This window comes from Liolophura sinensis, chromosome 8, assembly GCF_032854445.1.
Source record: "Liolophura sinensis isolate JHLJ2023 chromosome 8, CUHK_Ljap_v2, whole genome shotgun sequence".
NCBI classification, from domain to species: Eukaryota; Metazoa; Mollusca; class Polyplacophora; order Chitonida; family Chitonidae; genus Liolophura; species Liolophura sinensis.
In genome coordinates this window covers 1,745,372-1,769,179 of record NC_088302.1, presented here as the reverse complement: position 1 = coordinate 1,769,179, position 23,808 = coordinate 1,745,372, and the positions used below count along the sequence as shown (strand labels likewise).

The following is a 23,808-nucleotide window of genomic DNA, read 5'->3' as shown; positions in this document are numbered from 1 at the left end:
TATTCCCAGGTTCAGGCATCGCCCTTGTTGGCACTCCGTGGTGGGTAGGGAACATATGGGGGTGAAATTTATAAATATATGCATGAGCTGGACTTGAACTCACAGCGGCCGCATTGGTGAGAGACTCCTGGGTCATTACGCTGCGCTAGAGCGCTAACCAACTGAGCGGAGCACGTGACATTCATCTCTGCGCAATGATTTGGTGTTTTCATTGTACCATGCATTTAGCAAGCTGTTATGATATGCATCTTTTGTGGTAAGGTAATGCGAGGAAAACAGTTCACATAGCAGTCAAGTGGAATACACCGTTGATGTTTCCATTAACCACATAGGGATGATGTTAATGATATGCCCTGGAAGGGAGAGGACTGCGCATGTCAGCGCCTGGCCTTCGAATCAAAATGGGAGGCGGTAAGACAGGAGGATGACCTGCAGCATTGTTCACGACCAGTAGAGGATTTCGCCGGTTTCATCACAGGTACCTGATGTTTTATTGAGTGAATGTCATATCTCAACTGATCATCTAATTTGATGTTATGTTAATTTGCTTGAGAGCCGGAAGGCTATAGCAGTACTTAGCAGCCTTATAGGTCTAGACTACATGGACGTAAGATTGATCTAGGAGTAGGACCCGGAAGGCGAGCCGCGCGTCTTGTGTCGCTGCTCTTCCTCATTTTTGGATGAGTATACATATTTCCGCAGGGTTTTATCTTTCTGCTAGAATATTGAATAACATTAAGCTAAAGCGCGTATCTTTCAGACGAAATAATCGTTCAGATTATAAAAATATCAATTTCCCTTCTGTGTTCTGCACGTTGTCTTTTAGAGTGTTAGCGGAAGCTGAAAGGATGTCTGATCGTCATCCTTGTGAACAAATTTGTGCTGAAGGCTTTCAGGTTACATGGTGAATGGAGCATCCGATGTCACTGGTTAATTTACACGCAAAGGTGTTCATATCAGTTAATATTCGTGGTGTACATTTATAAACAGACGTTTTAAATTCATAGGTTTTAGCTGGCCTGTACTATAGCTTATGTCTTACCCCCAGCGTCAGCGTCCAATAGTAGAAGAAGTAATGTTTAACAAAATGTTAGGGGTTGTATCTTGTAAAAAATGCTGCAGGTATTGAGCTCAGGGTTTGCGCACATGTACAGCACAATGGCACATATTCCATCGTTGATTGGATATGTGCATTTGAAGTACTGTACATTACTGAATTTCTGACTTAGTATATTGTGTACAAGAATCATTGTTAAACAAAGGGCTGGAGGGAGTGGGTCTCAAAACGTACTGCTTGTATTGAGCACAGGGTTTGCCACATGTAGAGCAGAATAGCAGGATATTCCATCGTCGATTCGGTGTGTATATATTAAGTACTGTAAATTACTGAATTCCTGACTTAAAGTGTTCTGTATAAGAAGCAATGTTAGGGAAGTACTCCATTTATTGAGCTCTGGGTTTGCGTACATGTAGAGCAGAGTAGAAGAGGGAGATATCCCATCATTGATTCAGTGTGTACGTATTAAGTATCATGAAGTACTCAATTCCTGACTTAGGATATTGTGTATTAGAATCACGGTTAAAGAAAATCTTAGGGTTGGTATCTTAAAATATATTGTAACTGTGAGCTTATTAATTACTGTAAACTGCCAAATTTCAGGTAATTTGCCAGATTTCAGTCCTTCATGCATTGAGCTGAAGTGTAGCATTCATGTGTATTATACAGGTGAGCTCTTCAGTAGCCTTGCTTCCAATTCTAAGACCGGCCCTGCTAGCACAGTTATTAGAGCGTCCACTTCAGGAGTGGTAGATCCAGGGTCAATCCTGGGTCAAGTCACACCTCAGACTTTAAAGAGGAAGTTGCAGCTTCCTCGCTTGGCGTTAAGCATGAAGGGGATAGTTCAACTACTGGTTGACCCGTATCAGTATAATGGCTTGAGCTGGGCGCCTTACTTGCCTTAGGTAAGGCATCTCAGTGAAGCAGCACTAGATAAAAGAGTGATGGAAATCCATCCTGCAACAAGGAGGCACATTACATGCATTATAAGGATTCCTTCATCGTCATATTGCTGAAAAATTGTTAAGTACGACTTTAAACCCCAAGCACTCACTCACTCACATTAAATAAATGATGTCATAGCTGTTTTGAGCCAGTGATCAGCACACTTTTTACTCACGTGACTAGAGCACTTGAGGTGAAAACAAACCCAGGCGAGATAGGCCTTGAATAAGATTTTAGCCCGAATAATGAAAAATATAGCTTTTAGGTTAGAATTTTTTCTGAGAAAGTAATGAGAATGTGCCTAACCTTCAAAAATGATAGTTTCATTTCCCTGTTCATAGAGGCATTAAAGCTTCCCTACCATAAAGTGATGTTGACCGAATGTTCCTACAAATTAACCAGCCTGTTGTTAGGTTGGCCTAACAAAAATAGTCATTTTTATGTCAATGGCAATAACATAGGACATTTTCAGGGATTATCCTACACCGACCACCATCTCGATCTGTTTGTCTTAGTCAGATGATCGATGTGCCTAGCCTGTGCTCTACATTGTTCTGTATGTTTGCAAACACTGCGATAGAGCTTTACAAGAGTCTGTTTTTTTTGAGTAATGCCAGAGTTTCAGCCAACTCGCACGTCTGGCTCTTGTGCCTCCTGTGAAAGTACAGGCCAACACAAATATGCGCGCTACAATTTCGGCAGCCGTACCTTCATTCCTTTGGAGATTGCTGACATTGAAGATAGTTTGGGATTCTACACAACAGTTTTGATACCATTAACCAATACCCAATGTATTAATATATTATCATTTATAGAGGACAGCCATGTTCTAACTGCTCAGATGTCCCTCCTTCTCCAAACTTTCTGCCGCTGTGATGGTCCTCTTCATCCGAATGTATTGTCTGTCAGCATTTCGATAAACAGTCCTTCTTCAACCTTCCTTCAAAGGGTATGTGCCTAGCTCACCTCAGTGTCTGCCATTTACTGCCTAAACTGAACAGTTGAAACTCCTTCTGAATAAACCCATCAGAGAAGTGTAAATCATGAGCTTCACTGAAACAATTCTCAGTGAAAATGTAGTGTATTCAGAAATCACCGTTGAAGGTTTTAGCCTTGAAAGGAAAGATAGGAAGAGTTGCACATGGGCGTGATATGCTCATTTGTATACAGGAAATTAAACCAATGAAAGCAAAATCATTTTTGGTCTGCTATATTTATAGACCTTCAAACTCGCAGTCTGACTGGATGACTGAATTTGAAAGTAGCCTAGAAGCAGCATTCAATAAACAAAAAGAAGTGGCCTTACTGGGAGACTTTAACATTGACATCACCACTTGTAAAGCCCTTAAGTGGGAAGATTTGGTCAACTTGTACGATCCCCTACAAGAATTGTGAAAACGTCCTTAATTATGATAGATCTATTTCCGTCAGTTGTCCTGACAAATTTCTTTCGGTTAAAGTTCCAGTTTATGCTGTTAAAGATCACTTTCCTGTTTGCATCACTTTAAAATCTAAGATTAACTACTCTTAAAAGTTTAAATATGAATCTGAATTATAGGTGCTGCAAGAACGTTGTCCAAAGTGACCTCTTGAACGCACCCTGATGGGCTATAGTGGACAACAAAGTGAACCCTGACAAAGCTGTCAGGACCTGGTCCAACATCTTTCTAGACGTACCAAACAAAAATAAACTAATCAAATCTAAGAGAGTCAAGCATCTGTCAAAGCCAGATTGGATGACTGCATGATGTTATCAACTCAATGCATCAACGTGATTCCTATAAACGTAAAGAGGAGACGAAGAAATTATAAACATTGGAAAAATAAGGTTACCAGCAAGTAGAAAAAGACAAACAGAATCATTTTTATCTTGCCCATTCTGACATAAGGACAGGTATTTTGAGGGCAAGTGGCGGTGTTGGCATCTGGTAACGCTTGTTGTTTTTTTAGCATATAATGGGCTCTCTTGTCTGAGGTATGGTGGGTACATACTTGGATGGAAGGTTCAGCTTTTTTTAACTGCTATATATTGGGCTCTCATACATGGATGGAAGACTGAGCTTTTTTTTTAGCTCCCTACTCTAAGGTATGATATGTAAGTGTTCTTATTTGGATGGAAGGTAAAAGCTTATTTTTTTAGCTCCTATGTATTGGGCTATGATACGTGGATTGAATGATAAGCTTTTTTTTTCACCCCCCTTGTCTAAAGTATGGTATGTAAATGTACATACTCAGATGGAAGGTCAAACTTTTTTTTAACTCCCAGACCTAGGTTAAGAAATGGTGTGTAAATGCACATAGATGGATGGAAAGTTAAACTTTGTTTTTTAGCTTCTGTTTAACAGGCAATCAGACATGGATTGAAGTTAAGCTTTTGTTTTTTTTAAGACAAATTGTGAACTACAGACCAATTACAGTCCTCCCATTTCTGTCTAAAATCCTGGAAAGACATGTTTACGATAAACTTTCCTACATGTAACAATTCTGTGAACTGCCATCATTAAAATGGTTGAATTATGGCGCAAGGTTATTGCCAGCGTCGAGCTACTCAGATCTGTCTTTATTCTTATTGACTACAAGAAAGCATTCGACAGAAATAACCATACCTACCTGTTAAAGGGATACACCACCACTAACATAAAATTGTACTGTTATTTTAGACTATATCTACATAAAGTTGAGACTTTCAGATATCTACTGACATGTATCTGACATGGAGGGAACAATCAAACATTCAGTTTTATCCACGGTTTCCCTTCGACCATCAACTCACTATAGGTTGGTTTACTAGACCTATAATTCGCTTTCAGTCTATCGTATTTTGCGATCCAGGAGGAAGCATTGGATTATGGGAATGTTTGCGATGTCTCATTTGGATGTTATTCCATTGGGCGGATAGCTCAGAACAGTGACGGATTTCTCTTTATAATTCTCTTCATTGAAATTTTGCGGAAAATGTAAGCCGAGGAGGTTTAGTTAAGAGTCAAACGCAACTCATTTTGCCATTTAGCTGAACCAGCTCAAAAATTTTGAATTTCATTTGGCAGTATATCTCTCTTAAGAAACTACAGCGGTGTCAATTTGACCAAATGGCAACTAAATTCTCAAGCTGCTGTCATCACAATGTAGCCAGAGGGTCTACCTCTACACATCAATCGATACCATGCGCAAGGTATTCATTTAGAATTGGAGAAGGAGGTCAGAGTTCAAAAGTAGGCGGCTGAATTGAAAGTAATTATGTCACAATTACTGTTGATTTAAATTCAAAAATTGCCCATTTTGAAAACCCTGCATGTGTCTCTTGAATGCTTTTGCTGGTGACTCAACTTTACATACATGTAGCTGTTCTGATAAGCTACCTTTTATCTGTGATCACATTAATGATGAACTGACTAAAATTAAGTCCTGGTGCTATGAAAATTAGATGTTCATCAATCAAAAAAATCTAAATGTATACTAATAGGAAGTATGCAGCAATTAAGATGTACTGTGAATTCACAATTCACTGTTTCATTTTCATTCAGCAGTTCAAAACTAGGTATTTTCCTATGCAATAACATTGGAAGAACAGTTTTCTTCACTATTGCCGTTTGATACTAGCACATGGTCTCTGGCTTCCAATCTGTCTTACAGAATTGTCAGACGGCCATTGTGTTGTTGTGTACAGTTCATAAGTTATTAGAAGCTCACTCATTGTTCCATAGAAGACACACAGCCAATTGGATAGCATGTATCAAAGCGACATTCATTGGAAGCCAGCAGGTATTGTATCTACTTTGCTTTCACTTTCCTGGCATGCTGAAGATTGATCAAACTAAATACGAATGGACTTCCACTTTGTTTTATACCCACTAAACCTTTTCACCATAGTTTGAATCTATTTATAGCCTGGTTTTAATTTAATTACAGTCAGTACATGCCTAACCACTTTGGCTTGTCATAGTCCTGGATGATTATGCCACGCTCTTTTATATTTGTTCGCGAACGTCAGTAGTCATCAAGGGTTAGGCTTGTCACAGATGCAGCCGTTGGCGATTGAAATCGACCACTCATCACTGCACATATATTTTCAAATGCAGTTCAGTTGTTATCCAAAAATTTGAGTGTTTGTACCAGAAAAATACAGAATTGAGTTTTTTTTATCCAGTTTTCAGTTTTTATATCCCAATTTTCAGTTTTTAACTGAATTGACACCCGAATAAGGAGGTCTAAAATCGACGTGTATGAATCCCTGAATATGTTCACAATGCAGCAATTCACAATTTGCTCTGGGTTCAACGAAAAATAATATATACATTCCTTAATTCGGAGTCTTCAAAATGGTTTTTGAGTGCTGGCTGCAGCATTATGGAATCCTCTACCAACTGAAATAAAAGCAACTGGCTCTATTCAGTCCTTCAGTGTGATCAATTTGTGCATTGCTCTTAGTGCTTTTTTCAGTAACTTTTCTTATTAGTATTGAAGATCTTTATCAAATCCTTGCAACACCCTTACACACATGTACATTGTTCAAACCAAACAGTGGATGGGAATGAGGCAGTCTCCCTCTTGCTTTGTTTGTGCTCTATATGTGTACATGTGTATAGGATTCCAGCCAGTTGGAGGTAAGGGATCTGTGTTGGACCATCTCACATTACCTAGTCTCACCTGGTTGGGAGAGTTGCAGGGGCAGCAGTCGTTTTTGCCATTGATCATTATATGACTGTTTCTATGTATTGTATCATTAGTTAGCCAGTTAAGTGTTCTCCATTGTATTGAAAACCATTCACTGTCTCCTGTTTTAAACCTGTTCTCGCCATGCTATGGCTGCAAAATTGCTGATGTGGTGTTAAGCCATAATGATTCATTCATTCAAATTTGTGTACAACATCTAGGGGAGTATCTACGTGTGCGTCTTGCTAAGGAGTAAAAAATCATATGCCTTAAAAGTGAAGGACTGTTATGTCATTATTGCTATACAGAGGCTATAAAAAATTTAAACCTTCGATTGGTGAATAATTTGGCAGCCTTCTTGAATTTACCAAAAAATGACGAATTTCTCATATTTCATTTTCTGATTAATACAGATATTGCCCAGCTTTCAAAAGGTGAGACGACCTGTCATTTTGTTTACTTGGTAGATTTGCTATTACATGATACATGGTATTTATATACGTGTAAAGGTGAAATACCAGGGAATCTTTCAGTGACAAAAGTCCTATTTCACGCAGTTAATTTTATACAAGTTTTGTTAATATGTATTTGGCATGTCTCAGCTATATGCCATGATGTCGAGAAATCCACTTGTTCACAATATTATATGTGTATAATAAGCTGTCTCATTAATTTCACCATCACAGTGTCATGCAACAAATAGCTTTGAGTTACTTAGATCCTCTGCAGTTGCCCATACTTACCATTGATATAAACTTTATAACTTCTGGGCAGGGAATGAATGAGAATGACAGGATTAAATAGGCAAGCCTCTTTTAAACATTTTTGATGAGGTAGAATAGACTTTAAAACCCTATACCATTGACTGAGTCAGTTCCTGAGAGGTGGTAAACATTTAAGCTTGCTCATAGATACAATTGAGAGGCTATCAAATTCAGTTGAAAAACCTTTGATAATCTAATAAAACTTTGAATTACGCTGTGTCAAAAAGTTGTGACACGAAGGGTTGTTCAGATATGTACCTAGGTGCCAAGCTTATTGGCAGATCAGAAGTTTTTTATGTTTCTGGTAATGGTATCAGCTTGGCTTCACACTGTGTGGCTTGTGTACATTGAGATGGTAGGTGGTGCTCTGGAATCCCACATGTAGCATGAGTTTATCATCATCCTGCTGTATTATATATAAAGGCTGATTAGAATCACAGGCATGGCACACAACTCCGCCAGATGCACACCTCCCTGCTTATTTGCACCGTGTGCTTAATTAGCATTCACTTTTGGGGTAACTTTTGTTGTACCAAAGCTCTCTGGCATGTGAGATTATTCACACATGTGTAAGATAAGGAACACGATGCAAGACATATGTACATGCAGGCCTTGCATTTTGTCAAAAGTCTATGGGTATCCATTTGGGTACCCGTAGATGATGTTTAGGCTCTCTCCAACAGTAGTTTTTCCTGCCAAAAGAAGGGGTTCATGTGTGTGTGTGTGTGGGGGGGGGGGGGGGGGGGGGTGACAAATCTTAAATGAGAAAAGCACAATAGTGGAAGCCAACATAAAAAAAGGGGCTCTGTTAGGGATTTTTTGACAAAGTATGCTGAAATAAAAATTCTTCCCTTTCGATCTCTTTGGATCAAATATTAAAATGTAAATGAACAAGATAAAATTTGTTACTCTGATCACACATGTCAATGAGGGTTTTCCCTTGCTCTGCCCGTTGTTTTCACCACCTTGATGCTAGTCACTGTCGTAGGAAATATTCTTGAATAGGTTACCGGTACGGCATAAAACACCAATGACGTAAATAAATACATGTAGATATAGCCATCCATGACTGAACTAACGTAATTGACAAATAGTAATCTAGGGTAGATCTATGTAAGTATAGCTGGCTTCAGCTACTTGCAGAATACCTTTTGACATTCATGTCTTCTTTCCGTCATTGTCAAGCTGTAGTCATTTCACACCAGTTAACCAGAGCCTCCGAATTCTCAACGAATCGATTCCACGGCATTAGGTATAGCGTGGTGAAAATAACGAAACATGGAGAATTTAACACCTTGGCTCTTGTCATAGGACATTGTCATGGGATGTTTACAAGATTTCCTTCAATATTGTACAATGAATGCTTCATCAAATGAGCAATTAATTTGAAGTATCATATCCCTATGGAAGCATAAGGACCAGTTAAGCGCAAAATGCATCCCACAAAAATTGTGACAACAATATTTTACGGGTATCCAAATGGATACAGGTAAAAACGCTTCGTGGGTGTCTTTACAGGTATTGGATACCCAGTTACCCTTCGAGCCGCAAGGCCTTACATGTATTTGTTTAATTTGTATTTTCTGCCTGGAATACTCAAGATTGTTATGGGTTCATGGGTCAGAATGGCCAGAGGCAAAAATGTGAAGAAATTTTCGGAAGTAGTTTCACCCAAGTACTCAATGTCTGTGCGTTTAACGAAATAGAATGCGTGGTGTGATCAAATGTTGGCTTCTTTCATGATGTTTTCTTCATTGTTTTGTTGGGAGTTTTGTCAGTAGCATTAATAGTACTATAGGCTGTGAGGAAGGTTGTCAAGTACCTTGGTATTAACAGTAGCATTGACTGTGAGGAGGTTTGTCAGGTACCTTGGCATTAACAGTAGCATAGACTGTGACGAGGTTTGTCAGGTACCTTGGCATTAACACTAGCATAGACTGTGACGAGGTTTGTCAGGTACCTTGGCATTAACATTAGCATAGACTGTGACGAGGTTTGTCATGTACCTTGGCATTAACATTAGCATAGACTGTGAGGAGTTTTGTCTGGTACCTGGCATTAACATTAGCATAGACTGTGACGAGGTTTGTCAGGTACCTTGGCATTAACAGTAGCATAGACTGTGACGAGGTTTGTCATGTACCTTGGCATTAACATTAGCATAGACTGTGAGGAGTTTTGTCCGGTACCTTGGCATTAACAGTAGCATAGACTGTGACGAGGTTTGTCATGTACCTTGGCATTAACAGTAGCATAGACTGTGACGAGGTTTGTCATGTACCTTGGCATTAACATTAGCATAGACTGTGACGAGGTTTGTCAGGTACCTTGGCATTAACACTAGCATAGACTGTGAGGAGGTTTGTTAGGTACCTTGGCATTAACACTAGCATAGACTGTGAGGAGGTTTGTCAGGTACCTTGGTATTAACATTAGCATAGACTGTGACGAGGTTTGTCATGTACCTTGGCATTAACAGTAGCATAGACTGTGAGGAGGTTTGTCAGGTACCTTGGCATTAACACTAGCATAGACTGTGAGGAGGTTTGTCAGGTACCTTGGCATTAACACTAGCATATACGCTGTTGGTGAGAGGTTCTTGACCATTGCACAGTGCTGGCACTTTAACCACCTTGACCATACAAGACCTATCATGTATACATTTACTTATTCACATACATGTATGCATATGTACAAGAGTAAGGTTGTGTCATTTGCAGTGGAAAATATGCATAGACTGTACAGAATTTGATGTCATGACAGCCATGACGTAAGAGTAGCTTCAATATATTACTGTGAATAGCTTGAGATTGTTGATTTCTCAGATTGCTACATGTGTGACAGCCCTTTGGGCGTACATACAGAGGTTCTGGAGAGCTTCCTTCATTGGGAAGTCTGATTAGTGATGAAGGGAAGGAATCGTCTTCTTAGGTCACTGAGTCCAAGCATAGCAGTGAGGAACCAAACAAGATCACACCCTGCATTGTGGTGGAGATCTCTGCAGGGCATGGAGGACATGGTGTGATGTTTTGTTCCCTGCTTGGTGCTCACTGAATCCAGCCATACACGTATACATCATGTCACCGGAGACTGTTCAAGTAGATGAGAGAGATACAGACATGTCTTTATAGTGTATGTGTGTAATTGAATGATTGTACATGTATGTTTACAGGAGGAAGTGTGAGGAGTAGAGTGGGATTGCTCATACAGGCTTTGATGCCCAGGTAGCTGTTGTGATAGACGACCTTCATTGCTCTGGAACTGGCTGCTTGTGTATGCTGGGTCAGCGATTCCCTTGGGGATTGAGCTCTGTAAGTGTTTGCATAACAGTAAAATGTGCATGTGATTTATTTTTAGAAATCCAGGAAAATGTGGACTATACTTATGGTTGGTCTTTTGAAGCACAAATTGTTTAATGTTCTCATAAATACCAGAAAGATGCCTATAATATACTTGTTACGCACAAATACTGGTGGCTTTGGTAGGCTGTAGAACCCTCTACATGTGATTCCTGCTCTGTGTACATAGTGTATATATATAAATATACATGCACATGTAAGGGTTTTCACTTAGACTGTAGAGGAGAAGGTCAGAGGTGAAAAGTAGGTGGCTGCATTGAAAACAGTATCCAAAGCAGGCGGCTACATTGATAGCAGTTGTCACAGTTCCTACGGGTTCAAATGGTCAGAGTATCCAAAGCAGGCGGCTACAAGGATAGCATTTGTCACAGTTACTGCTGGTTCAGATGGTGAGAGTATCTAAAGCAGACGGCTACGTGAACATATTTAGGCAGGTGTGGTTGTTTTCTGCAGGCTGGGGCCAGTTTTCTCTGTAAAGCAATCCAAGTACATTTGTACATGTGACAGGACATATTTAGGCGGGTGTGGTTAATTTCTGCAGGCTGGTGTCAGTTTTCTCTGTACAACAATCCGAGCACATTTGTTCAAATAACAGGACATATTGAAGCGGGTGTGGTTGTTTTCTGCAGGCTGGTGCCAGTTTTCTCTGTACAGCAATCTGAGCACATTTGTACAACTGACAGGACATATTTAGGCGGGTGTGGTTGTTTTCTGCAGGCTGGTGCCAGTTTTCTCTGTACAGCAATCCGAGTACATTTGTACAAGTGACAGGACATATTTAAGCGGGTGTGGTTGTTTTCTGCAGGCGGTTTTCTCTGTACAGCAATCTGAGCACATTTGTACAACTGACAGGACATATTTAGGCAGGTGTGGTTGTTTTTTGCAGGCTGGCGCCAGTTTTCTCTGTAAAGCAATCCCAGCACATCTGTACAAATAACAGGACATATTTAGGCGGGTGTGGTTGTTTTCTGCAGGCTGGCGCCAGTTTTCTCTGTACAGCAATCCAAGCACAGTCCTACAAATAACAGGACATATTTAGGCAGGTGTGGTTCATGGCAGCACAGGAAATTGTCCAGATTTCCCCACCCTGTCTGTTCTCTGGTTGTTAATGGCAGTAACTCATGGAGCCCTGTGTACATGTGTCTGTACTGTCGTGCTTGTGAAATACCACTGTAGCTACATTTACTATATTATGATGTAGAATGGAGAACATCAGAGTTGTGTCTTCTGTGTTTTTCTTTGTTCAATGTATGCATTTACTGCGCTAGCTGTCATGACTATGATATCAAAACATATTCAATTAAATAGCTGGAAAGCAGTCTATTAAACATGTCAGTCTGAATATTCTCATCATGTCAGTAGTCAGAAGATTTATTTGTAAGAATGCAGCTGTGGTAAATCACTTTGAATAAGTGCACTATCTGATCGTTGTGTTTGCCCAGGACAATAAACGTGGGGCTGTAAAACTTCCGGTGAAGAATGTAGAACAGGCTGTAGAATGTCAGTGGCCTGTGCACATTTGCACCTGATTATGGGATTAACTCTAGTGGATCTTGTATTTCCATACTTGCACTTTGATATTCCTCGTGGAAGAGCTTGATTGAAATTGTCACCGCCTGCCTCACTGAAGTGGATGTCTAGGAAAGCTACATGTATGTCACCCACATGGTAGTCTGACTGTTCACACAGTCATCTGTAGCTTAAACTTACAGACACCCCCTGGGGGGCCTCTCTCACAAAGTCACATTTCTCGTGGCATTTTCATGGAAGACATTGGCTAAATTAAGGTTACGATAAATTGATTAACGAGGTTTTATGAAAGAGACTACATGTATGTGTAACAGGTGTAAATAAACACTGTAACATAATGCTTTGAGGAGTTGATCAACGACAAACATGCCACAGACTTCAGTTATTATAATCTTTATAGTTCAGCGATGTCTTAGTGTATTTAGAGAGTGATTTAGATATTAGAAAAGTAGTACATCCATCGTAGTTTTAACACTGAACTGCATGTAAGTTGAATTGCTGACTGTGCTGTACATATGGTCTGTAAACAGTTCTGACCACTACAATAACATGGGTAACATGTTTTGGTCCATTTCTCACTGGCTGGCTTGCTGGACTGCAGCTTCGAGTTTGTAGGGTACCTGCTGAGGTGATGAGTTTCCTCCTCAAGCACAACAAGGTTTCCTATTGATGCACATGGTTAGCAGTTTAAATGAAGCATTGTTGTCCCTGGACATGGGAGAGAAATGGGGTATATCCTGATTTTTTGGATGAACCAAACATTCAAACAAACATGCTCTAAATCAGTGAACAGAAAAACAGATGTGTTCCCTTGTACGACTCAACATTGTAGAAATTGGCGGACCGCTCTGTGTGACACGTCAGTTGACTCTTAATCTTCAGGCGGTCTATTCCCCCCCCCCCCCCCCCCATTCAGGAGATGATAGTATACATGTTCATGTACCCACAAACCCCTGTGGCTTGTCCCGCGCCAGCTGCTACATCATACACACATGTACATGCACATGTGTCACAGTATGTCCATGTAGATGTCTTTCTGAAGCCTGGTTTTGCCATGCACTTAAAACTAATGATATCTTGAGCTGTAACATTTTGTGGACATTCTGAGTGTAGTATTACCCAGGTAGAGAATGACACTGATACATGAATGTTGTCATGACCTATGCTTACGGTTTGTCACTCTGTGGTTATCCCAAAGTGCATTCAGGTAACTTGATGCTCTCACACATTAGCCTATACACCTGTAGCTGGCCTGGTGATAGTCTGAAATTCAGACAGCCATAAATTAGTTATTATCACAGAATAATTCATTGTGATTATGGTTTGAGCTGGACCTCTGATTAGTCAGTAGGATTCCATGTGATTATCATAACAGATTTTAACTCCTTGAATTACTTTTGTTTTGGAATTGATACATGAATGTTTTATAGTACAGGTATGCGAAATGGTTTGGCTGCACGTCTTGACACCACCCACTGGGGTTCTGTCATATTTGAAAAGCTTGAGAGATTAGGGCAAAGTTAAATTTTAACTTGACACGATGTTGTTACATACTGTATTGCTGGAAAGTAATACTTCATAATGCATAAGGTGTCAATGTGTTTAGAGTGTCAAGAATAGACTCTGTTTGTTGTTTGACAAGTGTATGTGCTGAAAGTAAAACAGTTTGGACCCAACCACTGAGCTGAGAGTTAACACCTTGGACACACGGCCACTGAGCTGAGAGTTAATATATGTCCTGCTAACACGATACATTAACACTGCAACGATCAGTTCATGGATTATGATAATAACTGTATAAGATTACACTTGTCAGAATTCACGTGTGTGTGCAGTGCTGAGTTCTCTGTATTCCACATACATGTACACTAGTAGGTACCAGTGCTCACGCATTTTACATTTGCATGTGGATGAGGTCAGAATTCAGACTGTAACCCTGATAGAGTTACATATGTGTTTGGGAGCTACACTGTTGTTAAAACTTCTATACCATATAGGCAAGGCTAAATAATAAGGTTTGAGACAGTATGAATAGCTTTTCTAAATTGTAAAAAATGCAGTGTATTAAAATGGCTTTTGCTAGCTTCACTTTTGTCTGGCTTCACATCATGCGAGATCATATGGCATCACTGAACACTCACGTATGGATTTTGCTTTTGAGGACATTGCAGTTTTGCTTCTATGGCTTAAATGTTGTTATTCAGTGCACAACGTTAGCTCTGTTCCAAAGCTTTACATATCATTTTAATATTTCCTCCTTGTTTCTCTTGGAACTGAAGTACAACTTTAATGCCTCAGGTCTACAGTTATGTACATGTACATTCCCAATTCCTACATGTAGCTAATGGGCATGTGTAAGTCTATGTATTTCAATGCCTCTGGCTGTTTGCAATACATGTAAATGTAAATCCAACACAGGTTTTTAAATTGCTTTCTATTGATATTGATAATTACATTAGCTCTTTGTGGTAATGCCTGTACAGTGGAAAGGTCACTGGTGAGTGTGTGCCAGAGAGGACTGCCCTGGGAGGCATCTCCAGTGCCACAGTTCTATTGTAAGGCTTCCAGCCTGATTGGAATATAGCTCTGATAACATTGGAGTAGGCAGCCGCATTGTGGCTTGTTGACAGATGTTCTGCCCTTATCATCTGCCAGTGTAACAGACCAAATCATGTCTACTGAGCCAGCCTTAAAGTACTTGTTTGTGCTACAGGATTTTACCCATCAGCTCGCCAACAAGAGGCAGGTGTATTTGTGGATCTGACTGCCACTGGTGGCAGTTTAGAGGATATGGTGCAACATCCCAATGTTGCAGAAGTTGTCAGCTGGTGTGAGGTAAAATGTTACAAAACAAGCCACGGACTCCTCCAACGATGCCAGACTCGGTGGAGGCAGTGGTGCTACTGGTCTCAGTGAAGGGAATAGAAGCTAGAACAAATGAGTTGCCATTGGGAAGAGAATAAAGCAACATATGAGCGGCCATCAGGCAGAGAATGGACTGTACCCCAAGAGACGCCTTCTCATCGCGTTGTACTGAAGGCCAGGCTCTTCTATTGAAATGGGAGTAGCAGAGGTGTAGTGGGTTAGAGTAGAGAAGCTAATGGCCTGCTGTGGTAATCAAATTGACAGGCTGTACAAGTGGATGCCTACAATGTGTATAACTTGTGGTGTTGACTGATTGTCAGAGGACTGGCTCTGCTGATAACTCAGGACTGTTTCACAGGACCTGGGATTACACATCGCCACCATGTTAATATCACAATTCCCAACACCATGACTAAGACGTGGATGTAATATGGAGGGAAACAATCGTGTATACGTGGATAGGTGTAACGTTACAAGGTAAAAGAAGTGAAATTAGGCCATTGTTAATTTATTCATAAGATTCTCATGACCCTGTTCATGAAAATTGAGATTCTGAGTGTAATTATTATTTATTTTGTGTAATAATTAATTAATTTGCAACAAAATATAGGTAAATTTGAAGAAAAGTTTAAAATCCCACATGTATTGTAATTATTTTGCGTGATAAATTAAATGGATTAAGGAAAACACACAGTTAGCACTTTGCAAAGAGAAACTTGATGAATAAATTTGGGATCTGGGTTTGAACACTGCTCATTATCTATAAGGGCTATGGGCCACATCTCTGGTGTAGTTACACTGTATGGAACAGTGTGGAGAGGCTTTCGCCCCTGTTTGCCTCCAGTACATGGGTAGATTTGTCTTGTGACAAGGGAAGGTGATATCCTCTGAGATTCCAATTCTGTGCCTGTAGTCCTGACTGTCAGTGTATGTTTATATATACATATATATATATATATATATATATATATATATATATATATAAACCACAAACTATGAACAGCCCATAAAATTTTAATATGTTTAAAATTACTTTTTTTAATTTAACCACAGCATTGCTGAAATACTTTTAACGTAAAGGTCAAACTTGGAGAGCTTTCATCAAACATGACAAATGTGATTGTGAAAGCATGTGTCCACTCTCCATCTGCATCAGAATAACCACATTTGGTATCCATGGGACAGTCAGCAACATTTTGAAGAATTTTCAACAACAGGAAAATGAACTGGACGAAGAACCTTCTTTTCTGTCGGGGATTCCACTGCCGTGGTTTGATTTATGAACCAGAACAGAAAATTATGTTTGACTTGTTTCTAATAAGCTGGATGAAGGAAAGGTCAAGAACAGACTTAAAAAAAAAAGTTTTTCAGTAAATTATGAGTTGCAAAGATATGACTGTTTGTGATGTGAACCAAAAAAGTGCCTGCCAGTGAAGGAAGCCATGGAAAGGTTGGGAGTGTGTACATTGTGAAATGGGGTTGGAGAAGGGGGTGTGAAATGAACAGCCGCCTTGTCAGCCTAACGTCTCGTAGAATAGTGCCACTGATGGCCTGGGCTTGTTTGTCTTACAGCTGTGTTCCTACACTGCATACAGTGGAATGTGATTTAATTGCTGAGAAATGTAGTGAGCACATTGGCAATAACTTACAGCCAGTCATATCTTGACAGTTCCCCCAATAAATGATAACATATTCCTGGAAGATAACGCACCTGCACTCATGGCTCTGACAATCTGTGATTCCATGGGCACCATGGACTGGCCAGCACCAGCTCTGGTCTAACTGTGATTGAAAGTGTGTCGGAGCCTGCAGCATGACCTGTAGACTGTGGCTAAAGACATCACAATAAGCTGTTTGAAGAAATCATTGCCTCAGTGTGATGTCTTAGAAACTTGTATGCATATCTGCAGCAAATCAGGGCTGTACAGTTTGACCAAAGACAGTTTGACCAAATAATGAGTTAGGTCAGTCAAGTCACTGTTAAGATACTTTTAAAATAACTTTAAAACTGTCGATACAAATGTAAACATCATGGCACTATCTTGAAAGCAGCGAATACTTAAATGTTCATTGACTGTATGTGTGAAAATTGCAGCGATCTTCAGCATTGGAGTGCACCTGGTATGATACGCACATGCACAAGCTGCCGTGAGATGTACTTGTCCAATGGTAGACTTTACTAGGAATTGGTGATTTGTTTGCTGTATCTTTGTTAGCAACAAGTATACGCATACATCCTGGTGGTGTCATCTGTGACAATGTGGCAGAAACACCCTGATTAACACGCTGTCATGTTTGCCATGTCTGAAACTACATAGCTGTTTACAAATTTCCTTATTACTGTCTCTTACAATAGCGCTAATTTCCACACTTTTGTTGATATATATGTGAATGTAGTTTGGGTTTCCTTTTTGTATTTCACACTAGTTACGCAGTCTTCCGATGCTCAGATCTGCTATTTGCTGTTTGTGTGAGACCGACAGGTACCTGTGCTGGCATCCAGACTGACCAACCTTTGATAAACATATACTTCTTTCCTTTTCTGATGACTTGGTATATGGCTTTCTTCCAATGAGATCTCTATCTATAGATTTGTATTATCAGTGTCTCATCAAACTGTGTTGACTGTAATACTTGTACGACTGTATGCAGAGGCTGAACTAAGGAGGTAGTTTTCTTCGTATTTTTCCAGGGATTTATTTTTTTGATTTGGAGTTAAACGCTTTACCCAAAGATGCTTCATTTACACAGAGGAGCACGATTGTAGGTTGAGGGAACCAGGCAGGTTGGACCGTTGATCTGTTTGCCTCTATGACAAGGCAAATGCCTGTATGACTGATACATGTGTGTCTGAATGGCTGTGAGACAGCAGTGTGCTGTATGTCATTGTTATGATGGGATAGAGAGCAGTTTGGAGACCCATGTGGATTCATACATATAAATTTTTCATGAAATTATGGCCCATGGGCACTTCCACTATGGATGAGTGTGAAGATATCAACTTTCCAGGTGTCCAACAAGACAAAACAGTTATCTCAGTATTTGGCTCAGTTGAGTCTCCTGGTGAACTGGTTAGGTCCTCACAGATGTTCCTGTTGGGGCTGTGCCTTAAATGCATTCTGTGTAACAGTTAATTCAGGGATGTTGATGATACTCTGTTTAAACACATGTACTGTAATTCTTCAGCAATTTTGCATGTTCAAGCAAATTCTGAGGGCATTATTTCATGTAGACTGATAATATTATATTTTTTGTTAAGTCCTGAAATTGGCCAATCCAATTAATGTAGTGTTGCCATCAAAATCAAATTAAAAACATGCATAAATACCCTGAAATTTGATCTCTCGTATGCGAAAAGGTTGAAGAATTAGAGTAATTAAAATGTCTTTATAAGGCTATTGTATATTCAAGGTCATTGTACATGTATAATTAAGAATTTTTTCAAATTATATTCAAATTTATATAGTGATATATAAATAATGTATAGTGATATTTTATAGTGATGTTCAAATTTTAACTCATTTTTATTAATTTTAATTGGTTTGAAAATTGTCTTCCCTGTTCTGTTGTGGATGGTGCAGTTTTCATGTTAAAAGGTTATTACATGTTCACAGTTTGGCTCAAATACTGCTGATGTGGCAGTAACCCTAATCATTCATTCATAAGATTTAATGTATACTAGTATAACATTCTTATATGTGAAGACATACCAGGAATTTGATAATGAGTTAAGCTGTAACTGATTTTGTTATCTTGGCTGCCTTTAAAGTTTAATGGCATCTTTCTTTACTTCTGTTTTCAATTTAGATGTATTCATTCTCATGTTGAATGTCCTGTTTCCTGGTGCTATAGCCCTGTCCAAACAACCCAACATCACTCAACTTGCGTTGACTTGACAAATTGAGCCATGCTGAGTAGTCTGGACGGGTTCTTCAACTCCATTCAACAACACTCAACATCACCCAACTTTGTTGAATCGGAAATTTGCATGTGTATTTTTTGTCAACAAGTTGAGTGAATGAAGCCAATCAGCAGGATTGAAATAAAGTGACCATCTTAAGGCACGTGACCTGGGCAAAATGGCTGCGCCAAAGGCAAAAGAGAAACTGGTCTCATGATTAGACAGTTTCCTTGATACAGGAGTATGGCCATGGCAACAAGCACATCCGATAAAACCATGACACAATTCTTCTGAATGCTCATCATTGTGTCTCGTACATTGGAGAGAAAGATGGAAATTTCCCTCCAATTTGTAAAAAGTTAGGTAAAAAAAATACAGGTCAGCATGGTTAAAAACACGACAACAGTGTTGGACAATGTTGACCTGTCTGATTTGTAGTGTTGATGAGAAACTCAACTTACCTCAACAGCATTCAACTTGCTGTTGAGTCAGCAAAGTTGAACGATGTTGGATAGACTGGATGGGGCTTAAAGTGTTGCCGCCACGCTATGGCTGTAATGCTACTGTTACACACCACCCCGTTTCATTTGTTTCACATGGTCTTCGGGTGAAAGTGGTGTGCAGATATATAATGCTGTAAAAAAATAGTACCAATAGTACACTTGGTTCTTGCATGTTGAGAGATGCGTGTAGACTGTTGTCATGCTCTTATATTAGATGGTCAATCAATATTCTATTGTTTAGCACCAACTGACATGATGTATCTGTGTTGATGTGTTACAGCTTGTGTGAACGTCTCACAGACTGCAGGCAGACTCCAGTCAGGCTCGACCCAGCCAGCACGAGTGTTCCTACTGAGTATATGCCACGGGTTCAAATGTACACAGTCGGTTGTCATGTCATCATCCAGGTATATAGAAACTACTACTCACTTATGACTGGTACGTGGGAAGGTCTGCCAGCAACCTGCGGATGGTCGTGGGTTTCCCCCGGGCTCTGTCCGGTTTCCACCCACCATAATGCTGGCCGCCTTCGAATAAGTGAAATATTCTTGAGTACGGCATGAAACACCAATCAAATAAATAAATAAATCACTTATGACTGGAATTATCTTCCAGATACTATGAACTGTCAGTCAACAAGGTTCATCAGAGGAATGTGTTATGAAAAAGTGTAAGAAAGCAAAAAATAAAGAACTTAAAAGATCCCAGGAAGGACCATGGTTTCAGTTCAATAATTAGTTTAGTGTTTTTGGATTTTTTTCATGCAGGTGTAAATACAAGGGGTACTTGTAAGACATCAGTCTGTCTCACCTCAGGGAAAGATGAAAGTCAATCAATTGAAACATACCATAGTAGTCTCCCTTTTTCTGGTCATTCTTGCGGTGTTTCTGATTGGCCCTTTGATGGAAGATGAAGAACAGTTCGATCCATTTGAGGAGTATGGTATCATAATCACGCTGGTATCATATTTTTTACGAATGCTTTCTCTTTCGGCCGTTCCTTTGAGCGTGACAAACTTCTTGGGCATCATATTCTTCAATACTTTTCCGGAACCTCCAACACTCAAAGGATCCCCATTACTAGCTCCGTTTATATGTTTCCGTGTTGTTACTAAAGGCGATTTCCCAGAACTCATCAAAGACAACTTGAGGAGAAATATGGAAACCTGCTGTCAGGCTGGAGTAGACAACTGCATGTTTGAGATTGTCACGGATAAGGCTATCCACCTTGCCAGGATGCCGGGGGTTCGAGAAATTGTGGTCCCCGACACCTATGTCACCTCCCAGGGGTCATTGTTCAAAGCCCGCGCCCTGCAGTACTGTTTGGAGGATGGTGTAAACATGCTGAATGATGATGACTGGATTGTACACTTAGACGAAGAAACCTTGTTGACAAAGAATTCCGCTATAGGTATATTCAACTTTGTAACTGAGGGTTCCCACCATTTTGGACAAGGTGTCATTACTTATGGATCAGGGCATGTGGTGAACTGGGTGACAACGCTTATTGACAGTGTTCGTGTAGCTATAGACTACGGTGCTCTTCGCTTTTGCTTTAAAGTCTTCCACAAGCCTATATTCAACTGGAAAGGGTCCTTTAACGTGTCCAATGTGGCGGCTGAACGGAGAGTGAATTATGACCACGGCCCTGAAGCCTCCATTGCCGAGGATTGTTACTTTGGCATTTTGGCCAGCAGTATGGGCTATAGTTTTGGCTTTGTGGAAGGTGAAATGAATGAACAAAGTACGTTCACTTTTGTAGATTTCATGCGACAACGAAGACGGTGGGCACAGGGTATCTACCTTGCCTGGAAATCTTGCCCGGTACAACATCAATACAAAGCTGGTATATTTTTTTTAGTGCTTGCAATAATGTTCATGCCCATGAGTACAGTTTCCTTCATAATGTCTTTGATATTTCCAGTAGCGGCTTCTTTCCCATCAAAGATTGTTTTTGGTTTCCTTGGAGCAGTGTTTTTGTTTCTTTTTGTTTTTGGCTCTGTGAAATCTCTAAATGTACACCGACTTGGAATCATTAAATACAGCCTGCTGTGTATCTCTACAGTGCTAGTCATTCCACTGGCCTATGTTCTTGAAGTAACTGCAGTCCTGTGGGCAATCTTTTCAAACAAAATCAATTTTGATGTTGTGAAAAAGGAGAGAGTTACAGGGGCAAAACCCTACAGCCAGGCCAACCCTGTTCTTTTGGCTTAAGGCAAAGCAAGAAGGGGAGATAACTCTTGGAATTATTCTAAGATCTGAAGCAGGATGATAAGTTTGCTCCATTTGATATGATCAGTCCATGATCAGTAGCATCAGTCTGGTAAAAGACCCTTTAAAAGTGACTTTATTTAACTGGTCTAGTCATTTGTACTCATTTCTGAAATGTTTTGAAATATATGTTCATATATTAATGTTTTAAAAGATCTGTAAATGCTTTTTACTTTGTAATGCTATTGCTAGGTAAATGTTCATGTGCAGCTGTAGATGAAAGGATGTGTGCATGTGAACCATTGCAGTTACATGTAGAGATACTGACTAGTTTCAGGTCACAGTGCTTGTGGACATGTTTACATTATGGGTCCAAGACGTATGGTTACAAAAAGTCAAAGATGTCATTCTATACACTATTGTATAGTTCTTAGAGACATGTGAATTATTTGAATTCAGTAATGCCCATCAGTATTTCTTGGTTTTGAAAGGTAAGATAAAAAAATAGTCCCTCTGAAGTAGGCATAACATCCCATTAATAACATTAAGTATGCCGAGTGGCATTGAAGTTACATTTTGTGAAAGGCTTGTCAATGCAATAGCCTTTGAACCATATAAACCAATTTTCATTAAACTTGTACCACACGTGCTCCTAGACATATGTAAAAAAATTCTTGTGATTAAGCTTGATTTATTTTTGTCCAGGTTCCTGGGCTTGTACCACAAGAATTGTGTTATCTTCTATCTCCTGCAGCTGTGCTTATGACTGAAGGCTATTCTGTCAGGAGTATATGTATTTTGATGTGCTTGGAATTGTATTGAGTGGTAATTACGTCACCTGTACTCATGCCTGTAAACCATAATGCTAATATGTGGAGTCCAAGTGAAGAGTTCACTTTTTGTCAGCTTTACAGTATAATATTACATGTATATTTTATTTATCAGTCATATGACTTGTTTATTCTTGCTGCATTTTGAGGCAATGGAAGAACTTGGGTGCAATGCTATCCATTTCATAAGTCAGTAAATGTTAAGTTTTGCCATTGGGTAAAATGGGTGTTGGCTATGGTTTGGGTTATACAGATCATGTAGTATTATATGCTGCACCTCTGTAGTCTGAGCTAGGAGGCCTATAATTGTTATTCACGTCAATCTCTACATGTATGTGTAGCCCTGCTGGTTGTGATCTTCACAAATGGATGCGTTGTGACACTGACACCATTGATGTCATTGGAATTTCAAGCCAAAATTGCCACGAGTGGAAAGGATTTGTTTGTTTGTTTTGTGTTATTTGTTTTGTGTTATTTATTTTGTATTATTTCTTTGCAAAGAAACCTATATGAAACAAACCTGAAGAAAAAGGCTGGCAGTGTTACCCTGAAGTAACAACAAGTTTGCCCTGATGTAAAGGCAGTTTTAAAGTTTTGAGTTTTGTAAAAATGTGTTTTGATATCAAACCTGTTATATTCAAATATAACGGCATGACAAAGGAAATGTAATGTTCTGTCCAATAAATGAAGAGATGTCCAGAAACAGTTAAGTGGTACAAAAGCCAAAGCTATCCTTCTGATTATTCTCTGTAAAAGGTACCTCCAGTTTTTAGGTGAAGATATCATGTATGACATATGGTGCCACACATGACAACCTGAGACTTGTGTGCAGTACAAGGCTGGAATGTCAAGGCCTCATTGAGCTAACATACAATCATCCTGTGCATTCAGGAATGCCTAGACCTCATTGAGTTAACATACATTCATCCTTTGCATTCAGGAATGGCAAAGCCTCAGTGAGCTAATGTACAATCATCCTGTACATTCAGAAATGGTGAGGCCCTATTGAGCTAACATAAGTCAATCTGTGCTTTCAGAAATGGTGAGGCCTTACTGAGCTAACATACATTGGTCCTGTACATTCGGGAAAGGTGAGGCCTCAGTGAGCTACATACAATCATCCTGTGCATTCAGTAAGGTCCAGGTTTCAGTGAGCTAACATACAATCATCCTGTGCATTCAGTAAGGTCC

At 39.7% G+C, this 23,808-nt stretch overlaps 1 protein-coding gene across 5 annotated transcripts; it reads left to right on the top strand.

Annotated features, from left to right (window-relative positions):
* The first annotated feature begins 395 nt into the window (after positions 1-395).
* Positions 396-23,360, top strand: LOC135473044 (beta-1,4-mannosyltransferase egh-like). 5 transcript variants are annotated; one of them, XM_064752826.1, is made up of 5 exons: positions 396-478; positions 3,561-3,788; positions 10,592-10,730; positions 19,858-19,984; positions 20,345-23,360. In XM_064752826.1, exon 5 carries the CDS (start codon positions 20,399-20,401, stop codon positions 21,788-21,790), a length of 1,392 nt encoding a protein of 463 aa, XP_064608896.1. In that variant the 5' UTR covers positions 396-478; positions 3,561-3,788; positions 10,592-10,730; positions 19,858-19,984; positions 20,345-20,398; the 3' UTR covers positions 21,791-23,360. The 5 variants fall into 5 exon arrangements, with proteins under 5 accessions (XP_064608896.1, XP_064608894.1, XP_064608893.1 ...); XM_064752824.1 differs by having other exon boundaries at positions 3,561-3,830; XM_064752823.1 differs by having other exon boundaries at positions 3,561-3,930.
* Positions 23,361-23,808: the final 448 nt, after the last annotated feature.